Genomic DNA, 27,564 nt, shown 5'->3' with positions numbered 1-27,564 from the left:
AAAGTTAATTTATTATTTTAATGAAATATATTAAATTCCACCATAAACTCGAAGATACCTGCAAGAAATAGGTTAATATTATTTTTGTTTGTGCAAAACGAACTGAAATTTACTATAATCGCTTCACTCATTCAAGATTATAGCGACAATTAACTATGAAACCAATAAATATTAATTTGCATTTCCCTTTACAACAATAATAATGGAAATATGAATTAATAGATTAACTTATGTACGTGTACCGGTACTTATAGTGTAGGCTTACGTAGTTGAGGTTAAGCAATAATAATCACACCAGAATTGGAAATAAAACGTGATTAATAAATTTTATTGTAACAGACTTTTTCTACGTCTCTAATAAAGTAACAAATAAAAATAACAACAAAATTAACAGCTATAATTAAAAACATATCCTTTGGGAAAAAAAAAGTAGGCCTAAGCAATAATAATCCCACCAGAAGTGAAAATAAAACGTGATCAATAAATTTCATTAAAACAAGCTTAATTTTTCTACGTCTCTAGTAAAATATTATTATTCCAATTATTGTATTTTAGCCATTAACATTTTCATTACAACCAATAACGAACATTTCACAAGCATCGATGTGAAAAACGCAACGAGCTAGCACTCGATGGAAATACGATTCAGTCAAAAGTCGACCGTGGACAGTCTATTGTTTCTAGTTGCTAACCGCTTGGAGCGCTTTATCACGAGATTTGCAAAAAATCACCTCAAGCTTCGCGACTGTATATAGTAGACTGTGATTATATCCTGTTTCTTTCCCTTTCGTCGCATACGTTTCTTCCATGGGGTTACTTCTGCACTTAAAGATAACTCCATAATTAATGCAACAATTCACGTGCCCAAGTATTTTTCTCTGAGATGGCTTTTGCCGCTACGTAAGAAGCAGTACTGCCAATATACTACAGTTTAAAATTGTATGGGTAAGAAAGTCTTTGGACTATGGCTGTTTTATGAAAACAACTGAAAATTTCCAACACGCTCATCATATGCTTCTCAAGTTTGAATTTTTTGAACTATGTTTTTTTTTAACCTTCAATTGTTTATATACATCTGAAGTCTGATTAGTGTAATATGTAGGCTTCGAGACTTCGGACCCAATAGAGCAGTTCAGTGGGAAATCCGCATAACGGCGTACTGAGTATAGTGGTAAAGCGTAAAGTGGGTGGGGGGTACTGTAGAATGAATGCCAACAAATACGCAAAGGAAAACGCTCTGGATTTGAAGGGTCTGATGAATAATTTGGTTTTCATACAAACTGTGTCTGAAACTATTACACGGTTAGAAAAGTCAGAGCAAGAGATGCCGGAAGCCCTCAAATTAATTTAGAAAATGACGCAGAAAATTAATGAGGCACCAAGTACACCGGGTACTGAACGTGTAAAACAGAAGTGGAAATCAATTTTATGTAAAAATAACGGATATGGAACATTGTGTCACATAAACAGCAAATTAGTGGACATAGTCACCCGAGAATAAAGGACTGTCTCTTAGAGACTGCCATGATGTTAGGTTTTTCCGTTTTGCTCCTATCACGTCATGCGATGTAGAGCGCAGCTTTCTACAGTAGAAACTGTGTTTGGCAGATAACCGAAAAAGATTTACGTTTGAGACACTGAGAATGTATCTTGTAGTACATTGCAATTCGGTACTGTAACTGCACTTGCTTTAGCAAGATAAATGAAAAAATTAAAATTGCTACATGCTTATTTCCACCATTAACACTGTGTATAATTAAACACAAATGCTTGTAAAAGATAGGAGAATAAATGCTTTTTACATTCTTTTGACATCATCATTGTGTAATTTATATTTAATTTCAGAATGTACATATGTGTGCTTCCCCATACTACCGTACTCTACTCTAAATAGCAACGTTGTTACCTCAACACATCTCTACCTTTCACTACCTGCAGCGAGTCAACAACCTTATAGTGCATGCACAGTAAACTTATTGTATCGGGTCCAAAGTCTCGAAGCCTGGTAATATGTTACTAGCCAGCGATGTATACAAAGATAGGAGAAAGGAACTCCCCACTTTAACTCCTGGCTTAGTTGCCTCATGAGTGATGCGTTATTGATGTCTGTTATGAAATTCAAACCTGTCTTCGAATAGTTGACTAAATAACAACGTAACTTTATTCAAATTCTGCTCATTTCAGATCTGAACTTATTTCAAATAGCTTTCCTCATAGACAGTAGATTATATTAAAAAGAGCTTTGGCATTTGAGTCTGTGAAATCCCTAATGTTACAGGGATTGCCTGGTGACCACTGCCGTCAACTGCTTCACCAGCTTTTTCTCCGGTTTCGTCATTTTTACGTACCTGGGTTTCATGTCGCACAAGCAGGGCATCTCCATAAGCAACGTCGCTACTGAAGGTAAGTAATTATTCTCATCTAAATTCGCTCTGGCTTTGTGTAATGTCTGCAGGGCTTCAATAACAAGCTGTACGCTATTTGCTTCACCTCGTGCTCGTAGAAATCTTACACAGACCTTAGATATTACATTAATATCATAATCGGAATCACCATAAACATCCAATATTAGAGAAACACTTATTTTCGAGAAAATGGTTAGAATATTACGCCTGCTTAAACAAAATAATTCTACGCACAGCATTAAAAACCATCATAATTAAATTTTCTATATTAATCTCCTGTGAATATATATTACACTGGTCAAAAAAAGTTAAGCATAATTAGGCATATAACGGTTTTTATTAATTAAAATAAAATAGATAAATTATAATTGGGTTTCTTGGTTCCACAGAACAGACTTAAAAGTAGAAATACACTATTTGTTAACAATGGACTCAATATGAAGTGAAAAAGTTGCATTGTTTGGAAACAACGGAAAAGATAAGGGAAGTTGAAATTCGTACATCATCAAAGAAAAGGAAATGGTGCTTTCAGTACTCTGTTTAATAACGTGTTGGTTCTCCACGAACCCTGAGGCACTCTTGTATGCGACGGGGCATACTCAGTACCAACGCATCTAAGCTCTCCTGAGGCAAATTGACCCATTCTTCCAAGGCAGCATTCCTGAGTTCTTGAATCGTTAATGGGTGATGTGGACGATTGGAAATGGCTCTCCTGAGAAAGCTCCATGCATGCTCTATGCAGTTCATATCCGGTGAGCATGCTGGCCAATCCATTCTTCGGATCCCATGTTCTACCAGATAGGGCTGCACACTATGAGCACGATGAGGCCGAGCATTATTGTCCTGTAGAGTGAACCCTTCTCCTACAGTCTCTGCAAAACCACTTACTATGGGTTGGAGGATGTTGTTCTCATACACGGCAGCAGTCATGTTTCCCACTACTGAAACCAGTGGTGTGCGGCGGCCAAACATGACACCTGCCCAAAACAAGATTGAACCACCAAACTGTTGGTGACGTTCCACGGTCATTGAGGGATGATTTGGTTCCCCTGTTCGTCTCCATACGCGAATAGAGTTGTTGTCAGGGTGTAGGCCCATTCTCACTTCGTCTGAGAATAAAGTTCTGGTCCATTGGCCTCGTGTCCAATTCTCATGTGCTCTAGCCCATCTTGCACGAGCACCCCTGTGATGTGGACGGAGTGCTGGAGTCTTGAGTGGTCTTCGAGCATACAACCCTATGTCATGAAGTCTATTGCGCACAGTTTGGCTACTTACAACAACACAGTGGCTTCGCGCAGGTCATGGCGCAGAGTTGTAGCTGAGGCTATAGGGTTCCTACGTGCAGATAACCTTACATACCGGTCCTGACCTGGTGTTGTTTTGCGTGGACGGCCCTCGCGAGGTCGATCTGCTATTGACTGGGTTTCCTGGAACTTTCTCCACAGTCTGGAGACAATACTCTGATTCACATGAAGGATGTTAGCAACATCAACTTGTCTCATGTTTTGTTCTATCAAAGTGATGATTTTGATGCGGCCTGCCATTGTAAGGGTGTTCCGAGCCATTGCATTGCACTATGAAGCACTATGAAGCAAAACGGCACTGATTGAACTTTGCTCGAATTACAGACTTTGTTTACTGCACTATGAAGCACTATGAAGCAAAACGACACTGATTGAACTTTGCTCGAATTGTTTACTAGCCGTGATTTGGACGTTACCTAGTGATGCAGAATAAAACAAATGAAAGAGTTTGAATTGGTAAACATAATACGTGCCACATAAAACCAAAAGAAGCATAAATATAAGGTATTATTGGGTAAACTGGAAATATGCTTAACTTTTTTTGACCAGTGTATTAAGGGTAGGAGATAAAAATAGTGAAATTTGGATTTTTTCCTAATTGATGCAGAATTTTAATTTCTTATATGTACAGTAGAAATAAGGCAAATTTCGCAGTATTAAGGTTTTCTGTCTGTAGTTATACCCAAAAATGCTTAAAAAAACTTCCTTTTTAATCACTAGACATCATTTTATTGGATGGTTTAAAAATTTTATTTTTAAGTGTATCTCAACAGGAAAATAGCTCCATCTAAAGCAGTGATCGCCAAAAGCTGTGTCGCGATACATGCCCCTGTCTCCACTCAAGCGTAACCATGACATCATATCCCCACCCTCTGTTTACAGCCTTCACTTCGATATAAGTAAAGACATTTATCAGCAGCGGACGTCCGCATGTAATGTTACAAGTGTGTAGGATAATATGTTTCGATGTCTTTTCGAAAACAGATAGTAAGTAAAAACGTAATTTTAAGGAGCATGGAAGGAAAGGTATTTATTTTGTGCAGATGGCAAAAATATGAGATACTTAATTTGTTGTAAAATTTTAAATGAAGTATAAAAGAACAATGTACGTTGTCATTATTTTTCTTGTTATGAAGACTACCACGCCCTTACCTGTAACTTGAATAATAAACGAACAATAAAAAGTAACGGCTTCTATGTCTTAATCGGGATAAAATACTTCGACGTTTTTTTTTTTTGACGTATGTAGTGTAATTTGAATATTTCATTAATAAATAAACAATAAAAAGTATTGGCTTCTATGTTTTAATCGGTGTAAAATACTTCCACGTTTTTTTTCTACGTATGAGTGTAATTTGAATATTTCATTAATAAATAAACAATAAAAAATATCGGCTTCTATGTCTTAATCGGAGTAAAATACTTCGACGGTTTTTTTTAAGTATGTAGTGTAATTTACAACTTCGTGACCAGTCTGGTACGTTTTTCTAATTTCAAATATCTCCTGATGTAAAGCAGGTACACTCTCTTTCTATGGTAAATAAGAAAATAAATTTATTTTATTTGATTAATAATACAAAAATAATTAATAGGAGGATAAAAAAATTGACATGGAAAAAAGTATGTATAGTTAATAAGTAGAAGAATATCATATTGCTTTCGTTTTTTGGTCACAGTCCGTCTCTGCACTGTTATTCACTGCATTACCTGAGGAGATACCCACTCCACCCCTCTCCCTGCGATAGTAGTGTGCGGGTTGCATTTCTATTACGTCACAATTTCGTGGTGTTTGGCAACCATTGATCTAAAGCATGAGATGATATGTGTGTGTTTCAGGAACTCTTGTAACTTCGCAGTACTGCTCGGACAATTTCGTAGTAATACTTGTGCAATTTTCAAGAATACCCTTTTCAGTTCAAAACATGTTTTAATGTAATCTAAACATCAGTACTTATTTACACACATGAACTGAACACAAATTAACAGGCAATAAATGTACAACAACTTATCTTCAATTATTAACACTAATAACATTAATTGTAAATTAATACATATATCTAGCACATATCTGCATTAAACACTACGTCAAAGATAGGAAAATCATTATGAGAACTATTTAGGCTAATTCAAATCTATTTCCGCTAGCAAAGCAATTGTTCCTCCGCCTTTCTCTGCCATTGTTTGAAGTGGACAGACTTTGCTTCTTTTGGGGACACAATTTTGTTAGGGTTGGTAACCAATGAAACCCCTGTTTCAACTAAATTCCAAATAAGATTAGGCTTGGGTTACATTAAATTTTTGTTGAGTGCTCTCGTTCCTCCAGAATTTATTTCGTATTACTAAAGGGTCGTTCAAAAAGCGCGCCGGTTTTGAATCGCTTTGTATTTTTTTGTTTGTCGGTTGTCGTATTTCATTTCGATATCCATAATTATTCTTATGAAGATGACACAGTTTTACTTTTTGGTGGAAAAACCTGATATGATGCATATAATAATTCAAATAATGAACTTAGATTAATAAAAAATGATTTGACATAAATTATCTTTCTATCAACGATAATAAAAATATAATTTATTCCATTCTCATTATCTGAAAAATGTAACAAACCTCCTACATCTACAGGGACATCACTTTATTTTTACCAACATTTTTAACATTAACCTGGCTATACTCCGAAATACTGTTACCCCCTTCCATTACAGGAGTTTGGTATTACTAGTGCAATATGTAAACAAATCATTTTACTAGCTATAGGAGGAGAGAAAAGTAGTGTATCCATTTATGTTACTGGGAAATATGACATTAGGATTTTCAGTTTGATTATTACTTTTACGGTATTTTATCAAAATACAGTAGAGTAGTAACATTTTTTTTTTCACAAACTCAACTCTTCAGGCGGTTGTATTCATTATGTAATGGATACTTTATTCAGCATATTAACGTACTTTCGGTAACTCTAATCTTCACTTCTGCTCAGATAAAGTTATTCACACACCGTACCTGTGCGAAATAAGTATTTACGGAGATCGCGAAAATCACTACATAATAGATATACAATAGATTTTTACTAATCTTTACGAATTAAGTGATTCTGATTAATAATATCTGGATAAAACAATCACGACAAATCGCGAAATAGAGTTCTAATAGCGAAATATGAACACATTCGCGAATTATTATTATTGCGTCGTTTTATAGCGAATTTCATATTCTGAGTTCCTTTTCGGATATTTTTTTCATTTGAATTTGTTGCACATTCAAGTAGGCTACATTACATGGTATTTCAGGTGTTCTAATTACATTACTGAACTCAAAAGACGGAGAATTCAACATTTCACTAATAATTTGAAAGTATTAATTCAAGGGCTGCAAGTTTTTTTTTTTTTTTTTCGTTTTTAATGAATATGTGTTAAATACAGTCTCAATTCAACAGATCTTGTCTATTGGCCATACCGCACCTTTACCAGAATCCAATAAACCTTTAATGTTAATTATTTGGAAAGTAATATTTATACTGAGTTAATACTCCAGTTCCAAAAGACTTGTATTTTCCAAAATTTCCATTAATATCCAACAAGAGTAGAAATCGATCTCCAACAATCTCCGCCGACTCCAATATTAAAAAACACAAATGATAAAATTAATTTACATAAATACCTGCCCCTGGAATTAAGCTTCAATAATATAGGCTCTTCCTTCTATAGAAAACGCAACCATATTTCTGAAACACACTATACTCTGTAGTGTTTACTTCTCTGCTAGCAGACTTAGAATGCAACAGCGGCCGTAAGCCTGTGTGGCTGACGGGAGCAAGAACATTAGTAAAGAGGTGGGAGTCAAGTACATTCAGAAACGCAGGTACAATAAAAATGCGAGTAAAAATAAAGTGATGTCCCTGTATATTAAGTATTAAATTACATAATTCTGATTGTTGTCTTATAAAGTGTAAATGTCCGATTATTAAAGAGTCCTCTGAAGATAAGCATTTAGGCATAATTTTCGACAATCATTTAAAATGGAACCAACACATTAATTACCTTTGTAATAAATTACGTAAAATAATATATTATTTTGTTTTATTGAGGAATTACTTGTCAATGACCACCAAGGTCATGTGATTTAACGGCATGCGATTTTTTTTCTATGGGGTAATCTTAAATCATTGGTGTATGTCAATAAACCCCGAAACATCCGCGAGTTAAAAGAGGAAATTCGACGAGTTGTCGGTGAAATCCAAATGGAAATTTGTGAGTCATAGCGAATTTCACTTACAGAGTTCTTGCATGCAAGCACAGTAGAGGGGATCATGAAATGGGAAGGTGAGTTGAACATGTTTATGTCCTAGTTTAAAGTATTTTGAAAAAATAAAGTTCATAATTTGATATATCAAAACCGGCGCGCTTTTTGAACAATCCTTTAAATATTGCGGAATTAAAATCTCTAATTTTTGTTGTGTTAAAAATGTATGTGCCTCGTATTTCACTATTAAACTCGCTCCAGCCTCCATGACAATGATTTATATTTCTGTAAAAGCCTGCAACTTCATGACACTGCTAACTGTTGTGCGTCTGGTTTGTGGCAGGTCCAGGTCTGGTGTTCCAGGTCTACCCTGAGGCAGTTGCCACTCTGCCAGGCTCGCACTTTTGGTCGATGCTCTTTTTTTTCATGCTCATCATGTTAGGACTGGACAGTGCTGTGAGTATCTTCTCAGTTTTTCCTATTAAATATAAATGGAAACACATTTATTGCATATACATATTTAATTAAGTTCAAAGACTTTAAACATAGAATGTTTTAATGTAAAATTGTAATAATTCCCAAAAATATATCTACGTTATTAATTAAGTAGAATTTGGCATAATTCATAGTTATTTAAATCACAAACAATATTGCAGTTAGCCTATTTGTAAATAAATCTTATGAATATGAAGAGAGCTCTAAACTGTACTCCTTTTTACGCGACTTAGCTCATGGAGGTCGAGGTTTTTTTAGCAGCCCAGGACAATAGGAGCCATTCGCGTTTGCCTAGTCGTAATGTTAGGATTCAGTCGCTGTTAGTTAAGGTAAGTTAAATATTACATGCATCCAGACAAAATATTGTAGCCACGAAAAAGGTGAGACGTAAGTCACGTGAAAAGCGTAGTCGTAGACTATAAAAACATAATGCTGGTTTTTCTCCAAGACAACTGCTACGTAAATGCTTTCACATTAAAGAAATCATTTAATTTTATCCACGTCTGAAGTATATTACGAAAGCTTTCACGTACGTATTCGTAAAATATTAATGATTGCGCACTAATTTGATACGGCTACTGTGTGTACATTACAATCCACTGAGTTTAGATTTTATTATATTTTTAATTAATTAATTAATTTATTTATTTATTTACTCTAGTGGAATTAAGGCCATCAGGCCTTCTCTTCCACACCATCAGAAATGCAATACAACTAACTTATAAGAAAAATAACATAATAATATATATTTTGAATTTAAACTAATTTATATAAATAATAATAATTATTTATTTATACTGGCAGAGTTAAGGCCATAGGGCCTTCTCTTACACTCTACCAGGTCACAAAGTATGCAAGCAGTTAAAATTTAACAAAAAGTTCAAGAACAGAATACTAACATATTACAAAATAATAATAATAATAATAATAATAATAATAATAATAATAATAATAATAATAATAATAATAATAGTACAAATGGTTAATATGGAAAACGTAAGGTACAATAAAACAAAATGGAATGTAATAAAATAATAATAAAAAAGAAAAAAATACCGATTATCAAATAAAATTCACAATAAAAAGGCTATGATAATAAATTCATCGGCTGATAAAGAGAACCAAAAGGGGAAAGGAAGGAAAGAAATATATAACCTATATTTTTACAAAACTATCGCAGAGAAAAGGGCTTATAAATGAAAAGAATCTGAATTGAAAAAGTGTAATTTTAATTTATTTTTGAAACTAGACAATGTCCGACAGTCTCTAAATATGTGGAGAACACAGAATTTCGCATTAATTTGGAAAAAAATCGTGATAAGAATATTATATTTCGCTTTTTATCGCTAATTAGTTGTAAGATTATCAACAGTAATCTCACTAGAGGCTTTGTTTTATCTAGAGAAAATCAAAACTCGAATTGGATTTAATTGACTATTACACGAGTAGAAGAAAGTATATAAATATTAGAAGAAATAAAGTACTCTAATACAATAAAATATTAATTGACTTACTGAAATTCTATTTCACTAATGTTAGCTTCACCAAAACGTTTGAACGGAGCCGCCATTTTCAGTTGACTGTCTATGCTGTAAACAAATGACGATCGCAAAACATGTCTTATAGTACCATAAAGAATTTACAGTTTGAAATGTTGGCAAACAAAGAAACAAATGGTAGGGAGATGATAAAAACAGAAGAAAGCATATAAAGATCGGAAGAAATAAAGTACTCTAATACAATAAAATAGATATTAATTGACTTACTAAAATTTTATTTCAATAATGTTACCTTCACCAAGATGTTTGAAGGAAGCCGCCATTTTCAGTCGACTATCTATGCGGGAAACAAATTATGATTGCAAAACATGTTTTGTAAAGAATTTACAGTTTGAAATGTTGGCAAATAAAGAAACAAATGGTAGGGAGATGATAAAAACAGAAGAAAGCATATAAAGATCGGAAGAAATAAAGTACTCTAATACAATAAAATAGAAATTAATTGACTTACTAACATTTTATTTCATTAATGTTACCTTCACCAAAATGTTTGAAGGAAGCCGCCATTTTCAGTCGACTATCTATGCGGGAAACAAATTATGATTGCAAAACATGTTTTGTAAAGAATTTACAGTTTGAAATGTTGGCAAACAAAGAAACAAATGCTAAGATAAGATAATAACTGCCTCCCATTGGAGGCCCAGGACTCAGTATACTCTTCTACATGAATTTTACAATATTAAATGTTTACATAAATTTTGTAGAAAGAAAATTAAAATAAACATATATGAATATAAAGTGAATAAAAAAAAAGTTAAACAGAGTGAATATGATGACTCAGAATTTGGCAAGAGCGTTTCAAAACTGAAGTTATGATGTCAGCAGTAAGTGTCTGTGGTAGTTCAAAAGTCTTCCTGAAGCTTTCAAAGAACTTGGATAAAAAAACAAACAAATACTAGGGAAGCGATGAAATTAAACAAATGCTAGGAAAGCGATAAAATTGTGCGATAGGCAGCGATGACTGGCTGAAAGACGTCCTTTCGTAACATTTTATTGGTCAAAAGCAGTATGACGTAGTAAAAGTGTAGGCCTAACAGTCACAATAATGTCGTATAAATTGGAAGGGATTTTTACGTGAAAAACAACGCTATATTACGTATTAAGCGTCAAACAATGATGAAATGGGTTTTATTGGTGCTTGTCTTTTAGGAGTTACACTTTTTTATTTAAGGCTCGTAGGGTCTTTATTTTTTTAATAATATTTATACATTTGTGTTTCGTTTCTCCCAATCTACTCGTAGGCTACATTACAAATTTACACATTAAAATATTAGTCTCGGATAAATAAAGACCTTCTACAAAAGCAACCTTTCGGATAGACAGTAGCTACCTCTTTTCCCCTCTACCAAGAATCAATGACCGGGTTTGAAAGTAGGGGCGATCTCTTAATCTCTTTCAGAATGTGTTCCAATTATTCTAGCTTTCAGTTTGTAAGAAGACTGGACGTTGCTTTTTTTTTAGTATAGTTATTTAACGACACTGTAGTTAGGGTTGATAGTATTGGTGATAACGAGATGATATTTGGCAACATGAGGCCGAGGATTCACCATACATTACCTGATATTCGCCTTACGGTTGGGGAAAACCTCGGAAAAACCCAACCAGGTAATCAGCCCAAACAGGAATCGAACCCGCGCCAGAGCGTAACTCCGGATAGGCAGGCAAGCGCCTTAGCCGTCTGAGCTACACCGGTGGTTAAGTGGATGTTAAGCAGTTATAATTCCTTCACAATATTCCCGGTAATTCTACAATTCTACAATTTACAATTTATTTACAATTTACATTTGAATTTACATTTGGATAGATACCCGAAATGAGCATATGCTCGTGCTCGGGTACAGTCCAGTAGTCTACATAAATTTTACAGGGTTCAAATAATAATGCTGATGATATAAAATAATAGTAACAATAATAATAATAATAATAATAATAATAATAATAATAATAATAATAGAATAATCGTGACAGAAATTATACAAAGATTGTAATACAAAATAATTCATTAATAATAATAATAATAATAATAATAATAATAATAATAATAATAGTGATAAAACAAAAATATTTACAATAATAAAATAAATACTAAGACGGATAAAATAAAATATAAAACCACTAGCGAGAGTTAACACAACTTAAATAAGCATATAATAACCGGAAAAAATGCCAAACTCGAAAATCAACAGAAAAGTTCGTTGTATCGCAGACGACAGCAACCGCCGTATTGACATTGTGTTGTGCATTAATGGTAGTAGTGGGGAGCCGAAAGTCTACGTAACTGCCGTTCTCTTCGAATCTTCTCGTACAATCATGGGAAGTTAATGCTGTAAAAACAAAATGTCTACGAGTCAAACTGTTCATTATTACCAGGATAAATACAAATAATACTGAAATATATTAATCGAGTTTCAGTTATAGATCTCTCCTTTTGTGCAAGAGGTATCATATCAAAATATTTTATTCACAAGTTAAAGGTGTTTAAACGGTGCATCAGATGTTTTAAAAAATGAAGTTATAATGTTTAATAAATTTCGCTTTTCTTTGCTGAAATAATTTATTTCGCTCTAAAACACATCTATCGCGAAAATTCGCAATAAAAATAGTATTGTCATTTCCGATATTGTTAGAGACGCATTCGTAAAAAACAATAACTTTCTTTTTCATCAACGATTTGTCGCTTTTACCGCCAATGCGAAAATCTGAGGTCTCTACAAATATGGATGCGTATTACTGTTCACTAAATGGTAGTATTTTGCAGTGGTGCCAACTTTTGGGAAACATTGGGTGGGCTGAAACACGAGTTATAAGTTAAAATTAATAATAATAATAATAATAATAATAATAATGATGATGATGATGATTTTGGGGAAAGGAAATTGTACCAGAACAATGGAAGGAGTCCATAATCGTACCTATTTTTAAGAAGGGGGACAAGACTAACTGTAGTAACTTTCGAGGAATATCACTTTTGTTGACGTCGTACAAAATTTTGTCCAATATTCTTTTGAGAAGATTAACTCCATATGTAGATGAAATTATTGGGGATCATCAGTGCGGTTTTAGGCGTAATAGATCGACTATTGATCAGACTTTTTTGTATTCGACAGATATTGGAGAAAAAATGGGAGTATAAGGGTACAGTACATCAGTTATTCATGGATTTCAAAAAGGCGTATGACTCGGTTAAGAGAGAAGTTTTATATATATTCTTATTGAAATTTGGTATTCCCAAGAAACTAGTTCGATTAATTAAAATGTGTCTTAGTGAAACTTACAGCAGAGTCCGTATAGGCCAGTTTCTATCTGATGCTTTTCCAATTCACTGTGGGCTAAAGCAGGGAAATGCACTATCATCTTTACTTTTTAACTTCGCTCTAGATTATGCCATTAGGAGAGTTCAGGATAACAGAGAGGGTTTGGAATTGAACGGGTTACATCAGCTTCTTGTCTATGCGGATGACGTGAATATGTTAGGAGAAAATCCACAAACGATTACGGAAAACGCGGAAATTCTGCTTGAAGCAAGTAAAGCGATAGGGTTGGAAGTAAATCCCGAAAAGACTAAGTATATGATTATGTCTCGTGATCAGAATATTGTACGAAATGGAACTATAAAAATTGGAGATTTATCCTTCGAAGAGGTGGAAAAATTCAAATATCTTGGAGCAACAGTAACAAATACAAATGACACTCGGGAGGAAATTAAACACAGAATAAATATGGGAAATGCGTGTTATTATTGGGTTGAGAAGCTTTTATCATCCAGTCTGCTGTCAAAAAATCTGAAAGTTAGAATTTATAAAACAGTTATATTACCGGTTGTTCTTTATGGTTGTGAAACTTGGACTCTCACTTTGAGAGAGGAACAGAGATTAAGGGTGTTTGAGAATAAGGTTCTTAGGAAAATATTTGGGGTTAAGAGGGATGAAGTTACAGGAGAATGGAGGAAGTTACACAACGCAGAACTGCACGCATTGTATTCTTCATCTGACATAATTAGGAACATTAAATCCAGATGTTTGAGATGGGGAGGGAATGTAGCACGTATGGGCGAATCCAGAAATGCATATAGAGTGTTGGTTGGGAGGCCGAAGGGAAAAAGACCTTTAGGAAGGACGAGACGTAGATGGGAGGATAATATTAAAATGGATTTGAGGGAGGTGGGATATGATGGTAGAGACTGGATTATTCTTGCTCAGGATAGGGATCAATGGCGGGCTTATGTGAGGGCGGCAATGAACCTCCGGGTTCCTTAAAAGCCAGTAAGTAGTAGTAGTAATAATAATAATAATAATAATAATAATAATAATAATAATAATAATAATAATAAGACAAATAATTATTGGGTAGGCTCTGGCCCCACGGGCGCCATTGAATTTTGGTTAATACAGCTTACAATCTATTGTGCTGACTTGACAGAAAACGGATTATGTAGGCTGAGTTATGTTGTAGGTAATTTGATAAAATGCTACATTGGGCCAAATTGTACTAGGTATGAAATGAACCATAACATTAATTTGATTGTAACTTAATTTCTCGCGAGTAACATTGTTGCGAAATTGTTGTTTTCAGATGGGAGGAATGGAATGCGTCATCACTGGTCTTATGGATGAATTTCACTCCTTCTTTCATGGCCGACGTTTTGCCCGAGAGATTTTCACGCTTGGAGCCGCCACTGTCTCCTTCTCTATCGCACTTATCAACGTCACACCAGTAGGTACAATTATTACATAGCGCATAAAAAACAGTATTGAAATTTCTTGTAACTGATATTATGTACACCAGGTACAGTATTAGCAACTAATAGAAGGAGCAAAGGAATAAAATAATTACCAATATTCATTATACACAGCGATCCACATATAAACCTTTACAATTTTAATGAGTTAGGGTCTATAATTTCTCTCTGGAAGCTAGTAAACACAGTCTATACAGTCACGAAGCTTGAGTTGTGAGGGTGCTAGGAACAATAGACTGTGCAGCAGAGTGCTGCATTGTAGTTAAATCGCTCGCTTGAATTCGGTCGAGTGTCGCACCCTCGAGTGAGATAAGGTCGGTCGTGATACGCTCGTAATAAATAGAAGCACAGTACAAGGTCATCTCACCGACATGTCTTATCTTGTATGGAAGGCGACAGATAAGATACACATATGTTTTGCTCACACGGTAAAAATAAGGCTTTATTTTCTGCGTTTATGACAAAGGTTTAATGGAACGTACCAAAACAATAACATGAAGTTATAAATGAAATAGTATGAAAAACTTCGATATACAGTTATTATTGCTAATTAATAATTATTCAATATTTGATTTACCACATATATAATATGATAGCTCCATACATAGTGTTCCGCCTATATACTGCGACAATGTAGAAACGTTTTACAAAATATTATTGATATAGCAGTACATAAATAACAATATTAGTACAGAGATAACGTCACAGAAAATATAACAAAACGAATAATCATGCTGCACAACTGTTACAGATGCAAAGATTGATACATTAATTATATTATTAGAGATTATTATTATTACTAGAAAACTTTATACCGTTCTTGCATTATCGTGATTGGGTTCTCCGTTTATAATAATTACATTTACATCCAATAACATCTATCAGATGTGGCAAAAACAAAATCACTCCTGTTTGGGGGAAAAAAAAAATTACCTACAACATTTATATTACATTTTAAAGGAAGTTTTGTAGTTGTACTATGGAGAGGTTAGTTAAACAGTGCAAAGTTTTGAAATGATAAACATCTATGATGTTTCTACACAGTCCATCACTGTAACAAGAACGAATGTCTAACGCTCGGTTTATACCGTTCGAGGATTTATCGCTCGCGACAATTTTACCCACCATACATGTGCGCTACCTATCGGATTATGCTATGAACTACTTGGCGCTCGAGCAAAAACGTCCGATGCAGACCTCTACGCAGGTACTATTTCACATTTTCTGTAAATATAACGTCTTTGGTCTGTAATGAGGCGATAGTAGCGATCCTGGTGGTTAGCAACTATCTATGGATGCATATTTACTACGTATTAAGCTTCGTGACTGTATATACTAGACTGTGGTATAAACTTAAATCGAGTTATATGATCTCAGTGGCTCTGAGAGAATCTATATTGGTACCCCTATTACCCATTGTTGGCTATTAGTAATTAGTTCGCAGTCTCTAGTTTTTGCAGTCATAACACGAACATGCAGTTCTCAATTCGGCAGCGTATTTTTATTGCAAAAACGCATTGTAAGACAAATTCCTTGATTCAAACACGACGGGCATTTCTAAGAAAATTCGATGTGCGCAATATTCCAACCAAGCCAACAATTTTATCGATGGCAAGAAAGCTGGAGACCACTGGCTCGCTCCTCAGCGAGTGGAAAACACAGACCTGCAGTGAGTCAAGATTGTGTTGATAATGTTCGAGGACGTTTAGTCAACTCATCAAAGAAAGCTACTCCCAGCAAGATTTCGCAACACATGAGCCGTTCAGAGCAGAAGTGGTGAAAGTCAAAAAAATGGGTAATGAGGGTTAAAGTAAACTTTCTGTAAAATACAGCACAAAGTAGCGATTAATATTCAATTTATTTAAACTATTAGTAGTCAGTGGATAGCACGAAGGACATATTTACTGCTACTTTGCGCTGTATTTTACAGAATTTTTACTTTAAACCTCATTACCCAGTTTTGACTTACACCACTTTTGCTCTGAACGGCTCATATCATACATCTAACGAGGCCATGAAACTTTATAGCCAGCTTCTTCGGTGATCGCCTAATCTAAAAAAAATCTGTGGTCCCCCAGATCGCCTGACTTGTTCTTATAGGGCTGTCTTAAAGATAGAGTATACAAGAATAGACCGCGATCACTTGCTGAACTCTATGAGGCCATTAGGAATGAAATCAGCAACATTGACGAGGGTACACTTCAGAGAACGTCATGGAATATGGTGTGACGAGTACAGTTGTGTATGGATGCAGGTGAAGACATTTTCAACATGCACTCTGAGGAATCTCCCACAGTTACTCTATAACTGAAGGGTTCAGAGCCATAGTGGGCCAAGCACCATTTACTAAAATCGTAGAAAACAAGGGTTAAAATGAGGTTATCACCGTAATTCAATGGAAACATATAGCAAGTAATATAAAGTATACACATTAAAACTAAATGATATGTCAATCTTCATTAAACTATATTACTTAACTTTAACCCTCGCGTTCTCCGTTTTTAATAAATGGCGCTTGGCCCACTATGGCTCTGAACCCTTCAATTCACAACAGATTGTACACGTTTACTATTATTAGTTCAGAAGTTATAAATCATTAAAATTGTAAAGATTTATATGGATCGCTCTGTAAATGTACACACAAACACACATAATTAGTACTGTATATTGTGAACATAAAACAAAAACCAGCAATTCTATTAATATTATCTTAAGACAAAAACATATTTCTTGATTTCATGCTGATTCGCTTGTTTCATTATCTAACGAAGTAAAGAGATGTCACAATTATTAGCTTTCTTCTTTTCCTTCTTCTTTTAGGGCGGAATTTACATGTTTCATCTATTTGACACGTACTCTGCTGGCATCTCCCTCCTCTGCTCTGCGCTCTTTGAAGCCATTGCAGTATCTTGGTTCTATGGTAAGTATAGCTGTCTGTTAATATATTAATAATATTTTTACTTCCTCTTGCAAAGAGAGATTATTGGGGAACCGTAAAAAATAGATTTTGAAATTTTTACGGAAGTATTTTTGTTTAATTTTCAATTCCCCTGCTACTGGAAAGTGGTTTTGATAATGTCATTTGTGACCTTTGTGGTGTAGGGGTCAGCATGCTGGTCTCTTACGTTGAAGGCCCGGGTTCGATTCCGGCCAGGGTTTAATTTCCTGGTTGAGGTTTTTCAGGGTTTTCCCTCAACCGCAAGGCAAATGCCAGGAAATTCGGGTCACAACGTCCCTGAATATGACCGGCTTCATTCATCATCAAAATCATATTCATAACAAATTAGTAATACATCTACAGACGCCATCTAGTTCACAACAATAGAACCAGATTTAACAATAGTATACAGGCCTTCGAATTTCACCCAAAAGATTAACTCGCGATATGACTAGAGATATTAAAGCGAGTATAAATAACAGCAAAAAAAAAAGTCGTTTGTCTGTTGTTGACGTGTTTGCACTGCCTGCTGGATCGCATCTTATGGCTATACTATTAAATTAATAATAAGTTTTTTTCATTATTCTAACTATAGTACTTATTTTCCATCTCCATAACCTCTAAGGATTAAATAGTAAGAAGACAGATAATAATAAATAATAATAACATTGATACTGTTCAAGAATTTAAATATTTGGCTAGTATAATTGACAAGGATGGTGAAGCTTTTGAGGATGTAAAGAACCGAATAAAAAATGCAAATAGTGCATTTGTCCAGTTGTACTCAATATGGAAATCGTATATTATATCTAGATCTACAAAAATTAAAATCTTTAACAGTAATGTGAAATCAGTCTTATTATATGGCTGTGGGACATGGAAAACAAGTAAAATTATACAAAATAAACTGCAAACATTTGTTAAAAGATGTTTACGAAGAATTTTAAAAATTAGATGGCCAGATATAATCACAAACTCAGAACTATGGAAGATAACAAATCAGAAAGAAATCACAATAGAAATCAAAAGACGAAAGTGGAATTGGATAGGGCACACAATCAGGAAAGAAGATGGAGCAGTAGAAAGAATGGCTTTGGATTGGAACCCCCAGGGTAGTACAACAAGAGGAAGGCCAAAAAATACACGGAAGAGAACAGTTTTGGAGGAAATTGCTAGGGAGGGGAAAACATGGAGCGAAGTGAAGAAGATGGCTACAAATAGGGTCCGATGGAGGCACTTTGTGAATGCCCTATGCTCCTCATGAGGAGATACAGGAGTTTGATTGATTGATTGACCTCTAAGTATTAATTTTGTGTTTCCACTTTGGTATGTAAGAGACTTCTCGAGCTCTAATAACACGAGGCATGGTTAGCATCTTGCAATGTATATAATATGTATTCTAAAATTGTTTTTGTTTTTATTCCATACACAGGATTGGAGCGATTTTCACAAGATGTGCAAGCAATGCTGGGTTCAAAACCAGGACTATACTGGCGGATTTGCTGGAAATTTATTAGTCCAGCTTTCATAATAGTAAGTACCAGTATATAAATTAACAATTAACATGAATCATTTCTCTTTACAACATTTTCCGAGTTTACTATTAAACCTGGTCATCACATAAGAGAGATTTTGATTTCTGTGTTCATAAATAATTTCAGATCTTTAATGACAAGTGTTCCATTGTAGAATTACTTCAAAATTTCTTCAGATCACAGACCGAGTATTTAAATCTTCTAACGTTCAGACTGAAATTACAAGGACTGTTCAACTTATAGGATGAATTTTCAATATTGGCCAAAATCGTTTCAGAACCACCTTAAAATCAACCAATCACAGTTGTCTTTCTTGATAAGACACTTTGTAAGGACGTATCTTATCTGTTAAGACGCCTCGTACAATACTGGAAATATAGTTCCTGGACATCCCTCTACCTCCAACTCAGTCCAGTCCACTTCAGTGTCAATCATAGAAATTCAAGAAATGCCAACAAAATTTAACTTTGAAAATTGCGTTTTCAATAACAGTAACGCCAAGTAATAAATAAATGATTTTAAAAACCTTTCGTGTTTCTATTCTGTTAATGTAACATTTCAGCTTATCTTACTTTTGAGGTTAAGTATTGTTGTTTCGTATTTCCGCTCTGAGTAGTTGGCAATAGTATTCAGTATGCCGTGACAGACAGAAGTTTGTTTTTGAACTTCATTACAAGGAAACATAATAATGTCTTATTGCTGTGTTTGATAATAATTATCATTTACGTAATTCGATTTTGCAAGTTAGGTATTTAATTTTATTCGTTAAATAATCTTATTAAATTTCACTCGTAGTTTCATCTTATTAGCATAAAAATATAGAACATATTAGGCCTAGGAGAGACTATCATCGAAATGATAGCCGTCCAAATCTTGGATTTAAAATATCGGCATCCTAATCAATTCAAGTGAACAAAAAAGAAAATGTAAATTAATGTTAAACAATATATAATGAAATTTTAAAAAAGAATATTCTGCGACAAGATTTGGTAGCTATCAAATCGATAAAAATGTATTGAAAATAAATAATATACATTGAATATTATAAAGATGAATAGAGATGATGATTGATGATGTTCAATGAAGATTTTAAAATGGTTGATGCAATTGTCTGAAGAATCTTATCAGGAACCTTTATTTTTCTGAGGATCTCCAATGTAAATTTGGGAATTGTTCCTCGCGCACCAAACATAAGTCCAATGACATTCCAATCTTGAATATTATATTTTTCATGACTGAGATTATCACAGCATGGAAGGTAAATAGCGCGTTTCTCTTCATGTACCTGCTTTGGTTGATCTTCATTAATTTCGAATCTTACAATGGGGTCAAGAATGAGATCAGTTTTTTATCTCGGTCAATTAGTATGATGTCAGCACGCCGTGTAGATCCTTCCGTAGAAAGACATTGAACTTCCTCATATACTTCGTATTCACCATGTTCTCTTAATCTGTTAGCAATTATTGAGCGGACTGTGTTATGTCTGTCAATTCGCAATAATTCGCCCTGAGGGCAGAAACCTAATTATACTTAATTAATTATCTACTTTTTTACTATTAAATTTTTAACTGATATATTTTAATTTTTTTACATTATATAATATTATAAAAGCCTACAACTTAACATTAAATTGCTGATTCAACAAGACAGGCTACAATAAATATTAAAATACTATATCATGAGCATGAACATAAATGCTGTATACAGAATCAAAATGTAATAAAATACAATACGGTGTATTGATATAAATTGATTAATTAAAGAAAGAAATTTTCATCTGAATAATAGGACTCAGGGAAGGATGCAAGAATACTTGTAGCATTACCGCGCTGAATGGCGATACCAATGTGCTGACGTAGATATTGACTTCTTCGAGGGTCCCCAGAAAGCTGCACTAGACTTCTGCCTATGGTGGAGATAAGAGCTTCGGCTTCACTACACCATGATCCAAACGTTTCAACCGCAAAAAGGATAATTATGTGAATTTTCTTTGTTCTAATTTTCTTTTGGGTCAATTTATTTGGGTGCATTCTCTGGTGCGTCAATGATTTCTGAGTCAAATTTCATTTGGTGAATATTCTTTGTGTAAACTAGCACCGAACCTACAGTGTTTGTTACGAAATTGGAGGTTCATGAGTTTAAACCTTGTAAAGGGCTACAGGTAATGGAAGACATAAAAATCTGAGTATCTTTATCATTACGAGAGGAAATAATGGGACTTGGTTCAATGACCAGAATTCAATTATTTTTCCTCCGTAATGATTGTCTGCTTTCCTCGATAATGAAATTCTTCTGTTACGTCTGATAATCGGTCCACCGCTGTGGAGTAATGATCAGCACGTCTGGCTATGAAACGAATACCCGGGTTCAAATTCTGGTTGGGGTTTTTTCTGGAGTTTTCCCTCAACCAATTGAGGCAGAATTGCTGGGTAACTTACGGCGTTGGACCTCGGCTCATTTCGCCATCATTAATTCACATATAATCAGCCATACCGTAGCCCGGGTTAAGTTCACGTTGCAGCGTGCTGTACTTGTACAAGAGCGCGGCTGTTCGATTACCCAATCATTCGCAGAATAGGAGTGGTAAGCACAATAAGCTTCAGGCTGCAGTGTAAGCCTTCGGGTCCCTCCTCCGTACAAGAGAAAAAAAATGCCTGATAATCAGAGGCTAAGACAACAAATAGAATGTCGTACATGCCTGAGAATTAGATAATATGCAATATCTGTAAATTTTATCTTTAAACAAGAGAAAAATTCGACCAATTATAACTAGTAGCGAAACGTGACAAAAATTTTGGGTAAGGTGGGGTTCGGAAATAGTGATTTTATTTCTTTTTTATTTTATTGGGTTATTTTACGACGCTGTATCAACATCTCAGGTTATTTAGCGTTTGAATGATATGAAGGTGATAATGCCGGTGAAATGAGTCCGGGGTCCAGCACCGAAAGTTACCCAGCATTTGCTCGTTTTGGGTTGAGGGAAATCCCGGAAGAAACCTCAACCAGGTAACTTGCTCCGACTGGGATTGGAACCCGAGCCACCTGGTTTCGCGGCCAGACGCGCTGACCGTTACTCCACAGGTGTGGACGGAAATAGTGATCTAGGCCATGTTTTATGTCGCTAAAAGTTAAACGAAATGCGGAAACGCTCCTGTTTTCAATTGCCTAAATTCTAAATTGATCTTGTTCCTTCTTCGAAAATGTTTGGGAAAGCTCAGCTTGCTCTGCCTACCCTAACGTTTCGCCACTGATTATAACCAAATCTAGTGAAGCCTTCTCAAAATTAGGTCCCTGAATTAGAACCTGGCAGATCCTGTGAATTTATTGTGGACAAAATTGTGGTGATAATGTTTTCTCCAGGTACTTGGTTTCTACATCCATTCTCATTTTTTAATTGTTCAGTTATTGTCATATTTTAACTTAAACATTTTTTAGATCAAGAAAGGTGTTAAATTACGAATTACCTCATATTACTTATTGCAACTATAATCTTTAATGCGTATGAAAAAAGAAGGTTAAATGATGTTCAAACATTTTTTTCAGGGTGTGGTGATGTTTGGGCTCTTGTATCAGCAACCTCTAAAGTACAATGACTACAACTACCCCAGCTGGGCTGAGTGGATTGGTTGGAGTCTGGCACTGTCATCCATCCTCATGATTCCCCTTGTAGCTATCATCAGTATCATACAAACACCGGGAACATGTAAAGAGGTTAGTATGTACTTATACACTGATTAACTTTAAAACTTCTTTACTGTGTTAACATTAGAAAATTTAAACTTACTTAGTTAAAGGGTGTGCGTTTTGAAATTCAATTAAGTATTCAGGATGTGCTGGAGGTGTTTTTTTTTTATATGTTTGTAAATTTCATATTGTTCTAGAGTTGTGTCAAATTTCTGTTTTTTTTTTCTTGGCTGGATGTGTAGTATTTTCATGTCAGTGTCTATGTTGCTGTAGTTGTGATTGGAGTTTGTGATGTGTTCTGTGTAGGTTGAATTGTTGTGTGATTTGGTTATGGCTGTGATATGTTCCTTGTAACGTGTTTGAAATGTTCTTCTAGTCTATCCAATGTAGAAGTCTCTGTTTATATTCTGCTCTCATCCAACGTGTAGTTTACATTGAGCCTTGGTATAGCTCAGTGGTAGAGTGACCAGTGCGTACTACTGGGAGTCCTGGGTTTGATCCTCGGTGCTGGAGCGAATTTTTCTCCATAATCAACAACTAAACAATAATTTACTTATTAATTCGATTAAAATGCTCTTTCAATTAATATCACTCAATAAAAGAATTGAATTCCAATGGATACCACCCCAATGTGGAATCCTGGGAAACGAGAATGCGGATGCTTTAGCAAAGAAGGGCAGCACTGCTACTTACAGACCTGTTACTAAATCTACATATTACCACAGTCTACTATATACAGTCGCGAAGCTCAATATGTAGTAAAAATGCAAACATGGGTAGTTGCCCACCACTAGGATCGCTACTATCGCCTCATCATCGCAGATCTCTCTCCTAGCAGCCGACAAAATATGTTACACTTTCGTTGTCGTGTTCTTTTGGAAAAATTAACACCTTCCTTCCATTATTGAAATATTAAATGCATAAAGTTAATTTATTATTTTAATGAAGTATATTAAATTCCACCATAAACTCGAAGATACCTGCAAGAAATAAGTTAATATACTTTTTGTTTGTGCAAAACGAACTGAAATTTACTATAATAGCTTCACTCATTCAAGATTATAGCGATAATTAACTATGAAACCAATAAATATTAATTTGCATTTCTCTTTACAACAATAATAATGGAAATATGAATTAATGGAGTAACTTACGTGTACCGGTACTTATAGTGTAGGCTTACGTAGTTAACAAAGTGGGATGAGGTTAAGCAATAATAATCACACCAGAATTGGAAATAAAACGTGATCAATAAATTATATTGTAACAGACTTTTTCTACGTGTCTAGTAAAGCAAAAAATAAAAATAACAACAAAATTAACAGCTATAATTAAAAACATATCCTTTGAAGAAAAAGGTAGGCCTAAGCAATAATAATCCCACCAGAATTGGAAATGAAACGTGATCAATAAATTTCATTAAAACAAACTTAATTTTTCTACGTCTTTAGTAAAATAACACATAAAAATAATAACAAAATTAATAGCTACAATTAAAAATATATCCTCTGAAAAAAAAAGTAGACCTAACCTTTATTTCTCTGGAAATTTAGCAGCCTAAGTGACAGAACTTTAACCGGTATCTAATGTCCTTTCGGTTAGACTGAAACATTTCATTGTGAAATTTAAGGATATAATGTCTTCTAACAGTCACAAAGAACTTCAAATTAACAGTTTTGTTTCTGCACAGCATTCTTGTGGAAACCCAGGAACCTTTCTGAATCTTTCGAAAATCGGAAAAAGGATAACTCCGGCCTCTTTCTCTTACTGTTGCTACAATTTATAGCACTACAAGCGTCTCCTTCTTGTCCCATATTATTATTCCAATTATTATATTTTAGCCATTAACATTTTCATTATAACCAATAACGAACATTTCACAAGCATCAATGTGAAATACGCAACGAGCTAACACTCGATAGAAATACGACACAGTCCAAAGTCGACCATGGACAGTCTATTGTTTCTAGTTGCTAACTGCTTGGAGTGTTTTATCACGAGATTTGCAAAAAAAACACCTCAAGCTTCGCGACTGTATATAGTAGACTGTGATATTACTCTGTGAAAAGATTTATTAAATCTACATACTTAGACTTCAACAAACAAAATTTTATAATACAATCTCAAGGGAAAAAATGGAACTCTCTGCATCATAATCCACAGTTAATTCCCGATTTACCACGAAAATCGTCTGTAGCTGCATTTAGATTGGCAACAGGCCATGACTGTTTGGCCGAACACCTGCATAGAATTGGAATATATCAGTCCCCTAACTGCCCATTGTGCAACTCAAACCAAGAAATGGATTCGGAACACCTCAAAATCTGTGCTTCAGTGGCTGACCATGATATCTTTGAAAAATATTGGAGTGCAAGAGGTCAAATGACTTTATTGTCAAACGCCTGGCATTAGAAAACAACAACAACAACTTATTAATTTGATTACCTATAATGAGTATATTTATTATTTTTTATATGAGTAATAATGTCCACATGCTACTATTAGTTAAAATAGGCATGTTTGATGTCATATTTTTTGCCCTATTTGGTTCAAACTACTGGAAGTTACTATGTAGGTCTATACTTAATAATTTTATGTATAGAGATATTTTATTTTTAGGTGCCAATTTTTAAAAACATCACACCATGAAATATATAACATTGAATATTACTTTTTCAGAGACTGGCAATCAACATCACACCTCTAGAAGAGCACGAGAGCATTCGGCAAACACATATCGTCAGTCGGTTCCACTGCAAACATTGGCTTTATGTGTGAAGTCAGAGGATGTACAAATGTAAACTTACTATGAATGTGTGCTTATAAACGAAAACTGAATAGTTATGACTATCATTAGACGAGTTGTATTAACAAAAACTTTTTTTTATCAAGAAGCCACCATTTGTGTGTACATATAAATCACAGAATTCTAAGATTCAAAATAAATAATCGCTATTCAGTTAATGAATTAATTAGGCTATATTAATTAATTATTAAATTTTAACTTATGGGGATGGTTTGATTTGAAGCCAAAATAACCATTTGACAAATGGGTAATATTTCAAGTGTAACATCATCAATAAAATATAATTAATTACATTAATTCATTAAATTGAAGGGTAATATATCGTAATTTGTTTACCATTAAAAACATCCGTCATATGACTGATACATATTTTCATAAACGGAAAATGGATATTAATTCGTACTGTAAATTTTTATAAGAATAACTTCCTAATTTACTGTATGTGAATTCGTAACATACAAATAAATCAAAAATATTTTAAATACTAATGATTTATTCTAGTTTCCTCACAAAATAAATATTAATTTAATAACCACTTTTGAAGTAAAATCCATTGGGAAGATTATCGCTCCCATTTTCAAAGATAAATTTGAATAGAAATGAATTGAAGTCTATGAAAATAATGGTACTTACATTAATGGAGAATTCACAAATTTTTTATGAAGATGTAATAATATTTAAGATCTTTTTCAATCCCTAATTGTTAACTGGTTGACGTTTATGTATTATGATTTATTATTTTACAGAGCTAGTGTTTTAACTAACATACGAAAAAATCAAATTCTTGTTCCATCTGGATATCTGTACCACCAGTTTTATATTTTAGAGCGCATATTGTCTTGTTTAATCATTATGCATAAACATAAATGAAAGTAGATTTATCTTGACTTTACTAGAAAGTAACACTAGCAAAAATCTTTCGAATTTTGAAATACTTTATACGGAGTGGACCATAAGTAACGTCATTAATTTCAAGGGGTTATTCCTTGAGACATTTCAAACGAAAAAGTTTAATACAATTTTACTCGTTTTTGTTTCCTTTTCGAGAAAAAAATTGTTTTATATGAAACATTTCATAGCGTGTTTTGGGAAAATCATTGATTTACTTCCCAGTATGCTCAGTCAATTTAAGAGAGCAATGTGTTAGGATATTAAATTTAGTTTTGTCTTTTAATTGTACAGAAATTTTATCCGAACAAATAATAATAATAATAATTTATTTATTTAATCTGGCAGAGCTAAGGCCAGTACGCCTTCTCTTCCGCCCAGCCAGACTTTAATTCTAATTGAATACATTTGCTTACATAGTTATTACATTAATATCTAGACCATAAAACAACATGAAAGTAAATAATGAAAGCTGGATAACTAATGTTAGTGTGACAAAAATAAACATTGGTAAGAAATAGTTATAATAATAATAATAATAATAATAATAATAATAATAATAATAATAATAATAATAATAATAATAATAATAATAGTAGTAGTAGTAGTAGTAGTAATAATAATAATAGTAATAATGAAATAATTTAGATTTTTATCTGTGATATATATACTGTATACATATATATATATATATATATATATATATATAACCATTAAACATTGAGAAACCTGAAACAGCCATTATTGTTAACAAGAAATGTTAGAAAAATATTTCGTTAGCCTATTCTTAAATTGGTTTGATTTCTGACAGTCCCTGACATTACTCGGTAGGGAATTCCAAAGTCGAGGAACAGCCACAGTGAAAGAAGATGAATATGAGGATGTTCGGTGGGAGGGAATGGATAATATTGAGGAGTGTTGTGATCGTGTGTCTAGGTTATGATGGGTGGATAAATTTTGAAAACGAGACGCA

At 34.0% G+C, this 27,564-nt stretch overlaps 2 protein-coding genes across 5 annotated transcripts in view; one reads left to right on the top strand and one right to left on the bottom strand.

Moving 5' to 3' along the window:
* The window catches only part of LOC138695811 (sodium-dependent noradrenaline transporter-like), a 522,121-nt gene extending 495,021 nt beyond the window's left edge, over positions 1 to 27,100 (top strand). For all 3 annotated transcript variants that reach the window (XM_069820044.1, XM_069820045.1, XM_069820043.1), the window contains 7 exons: positions 2,279 to 2,403; positions 8,292 to 8,404; positions 14,575 to 14,715; positions 17,561 to 17,660; positions 19,111 to 19,211; positions 22,757 to 22,924; positions 25,577 to 27,100. In XM_069820044.1, the coding sequence (XP_069676145.1) occupies positions 2,279 to 2,403; positions 8,292 to 8,404; positions 14,575 to 14,715; positions 17,561 to 17,660; positions 19,111 to 19,211; positions 22,757 to 22,924; positions 25,577 to 25,675 (847 nt within the window). In that variant the 3' untranslated portion in view covers positions 25,676 to 27,100. The remainder of the gene's footprint in view (positions 1 to 2,278; positions 2,404 to 8,291; positions 8,405 to 14,574; positions 14,716 to 17,560; positions 17,661 to 19,110; positions 19,212 to 22,756; positions 22,925 to 25,576) is intronic.
* LOC138695809 (uncharacterized) overlaps positions 7,083 to 27,564 on the bottom strand; it is a 228,166-nt gene continuing 207,684 nt past the window's right edge. For both annotated transcript variants that reach the window (XM_069820040.1, XM_069820042.1), the window contains one exon: positions 7,083 to 8,426. The gene's annotated coding sequence lies outside the window, so the exon portion shown is untranslated. The remainder of the gene's footprint in view (positions 8,427 to 27,564) is intronic.

The sequence above is a fragment of the Periplaneta americana genome, chromosome 3 (assembly GCF_040183065.1).
Source record: "Periplaneta americana isolate PAMFEO1 chromosome 3, P.americana_PAMFEO1_priV1, whole genome shotgun sequence".
NCBI classification, from domain to species: domain Eukaryota; kingdom Metazoa; phylum Arthropoda; class Insecta; order Blattodea; family Blattidae; genus Periplaneta; species Periplaneta americana.
The sequence above is the reverse complement of the archived record's forward strand: the minus strand, read 5'-3'. Positions and strand labels throughout refer to the sequence as shown.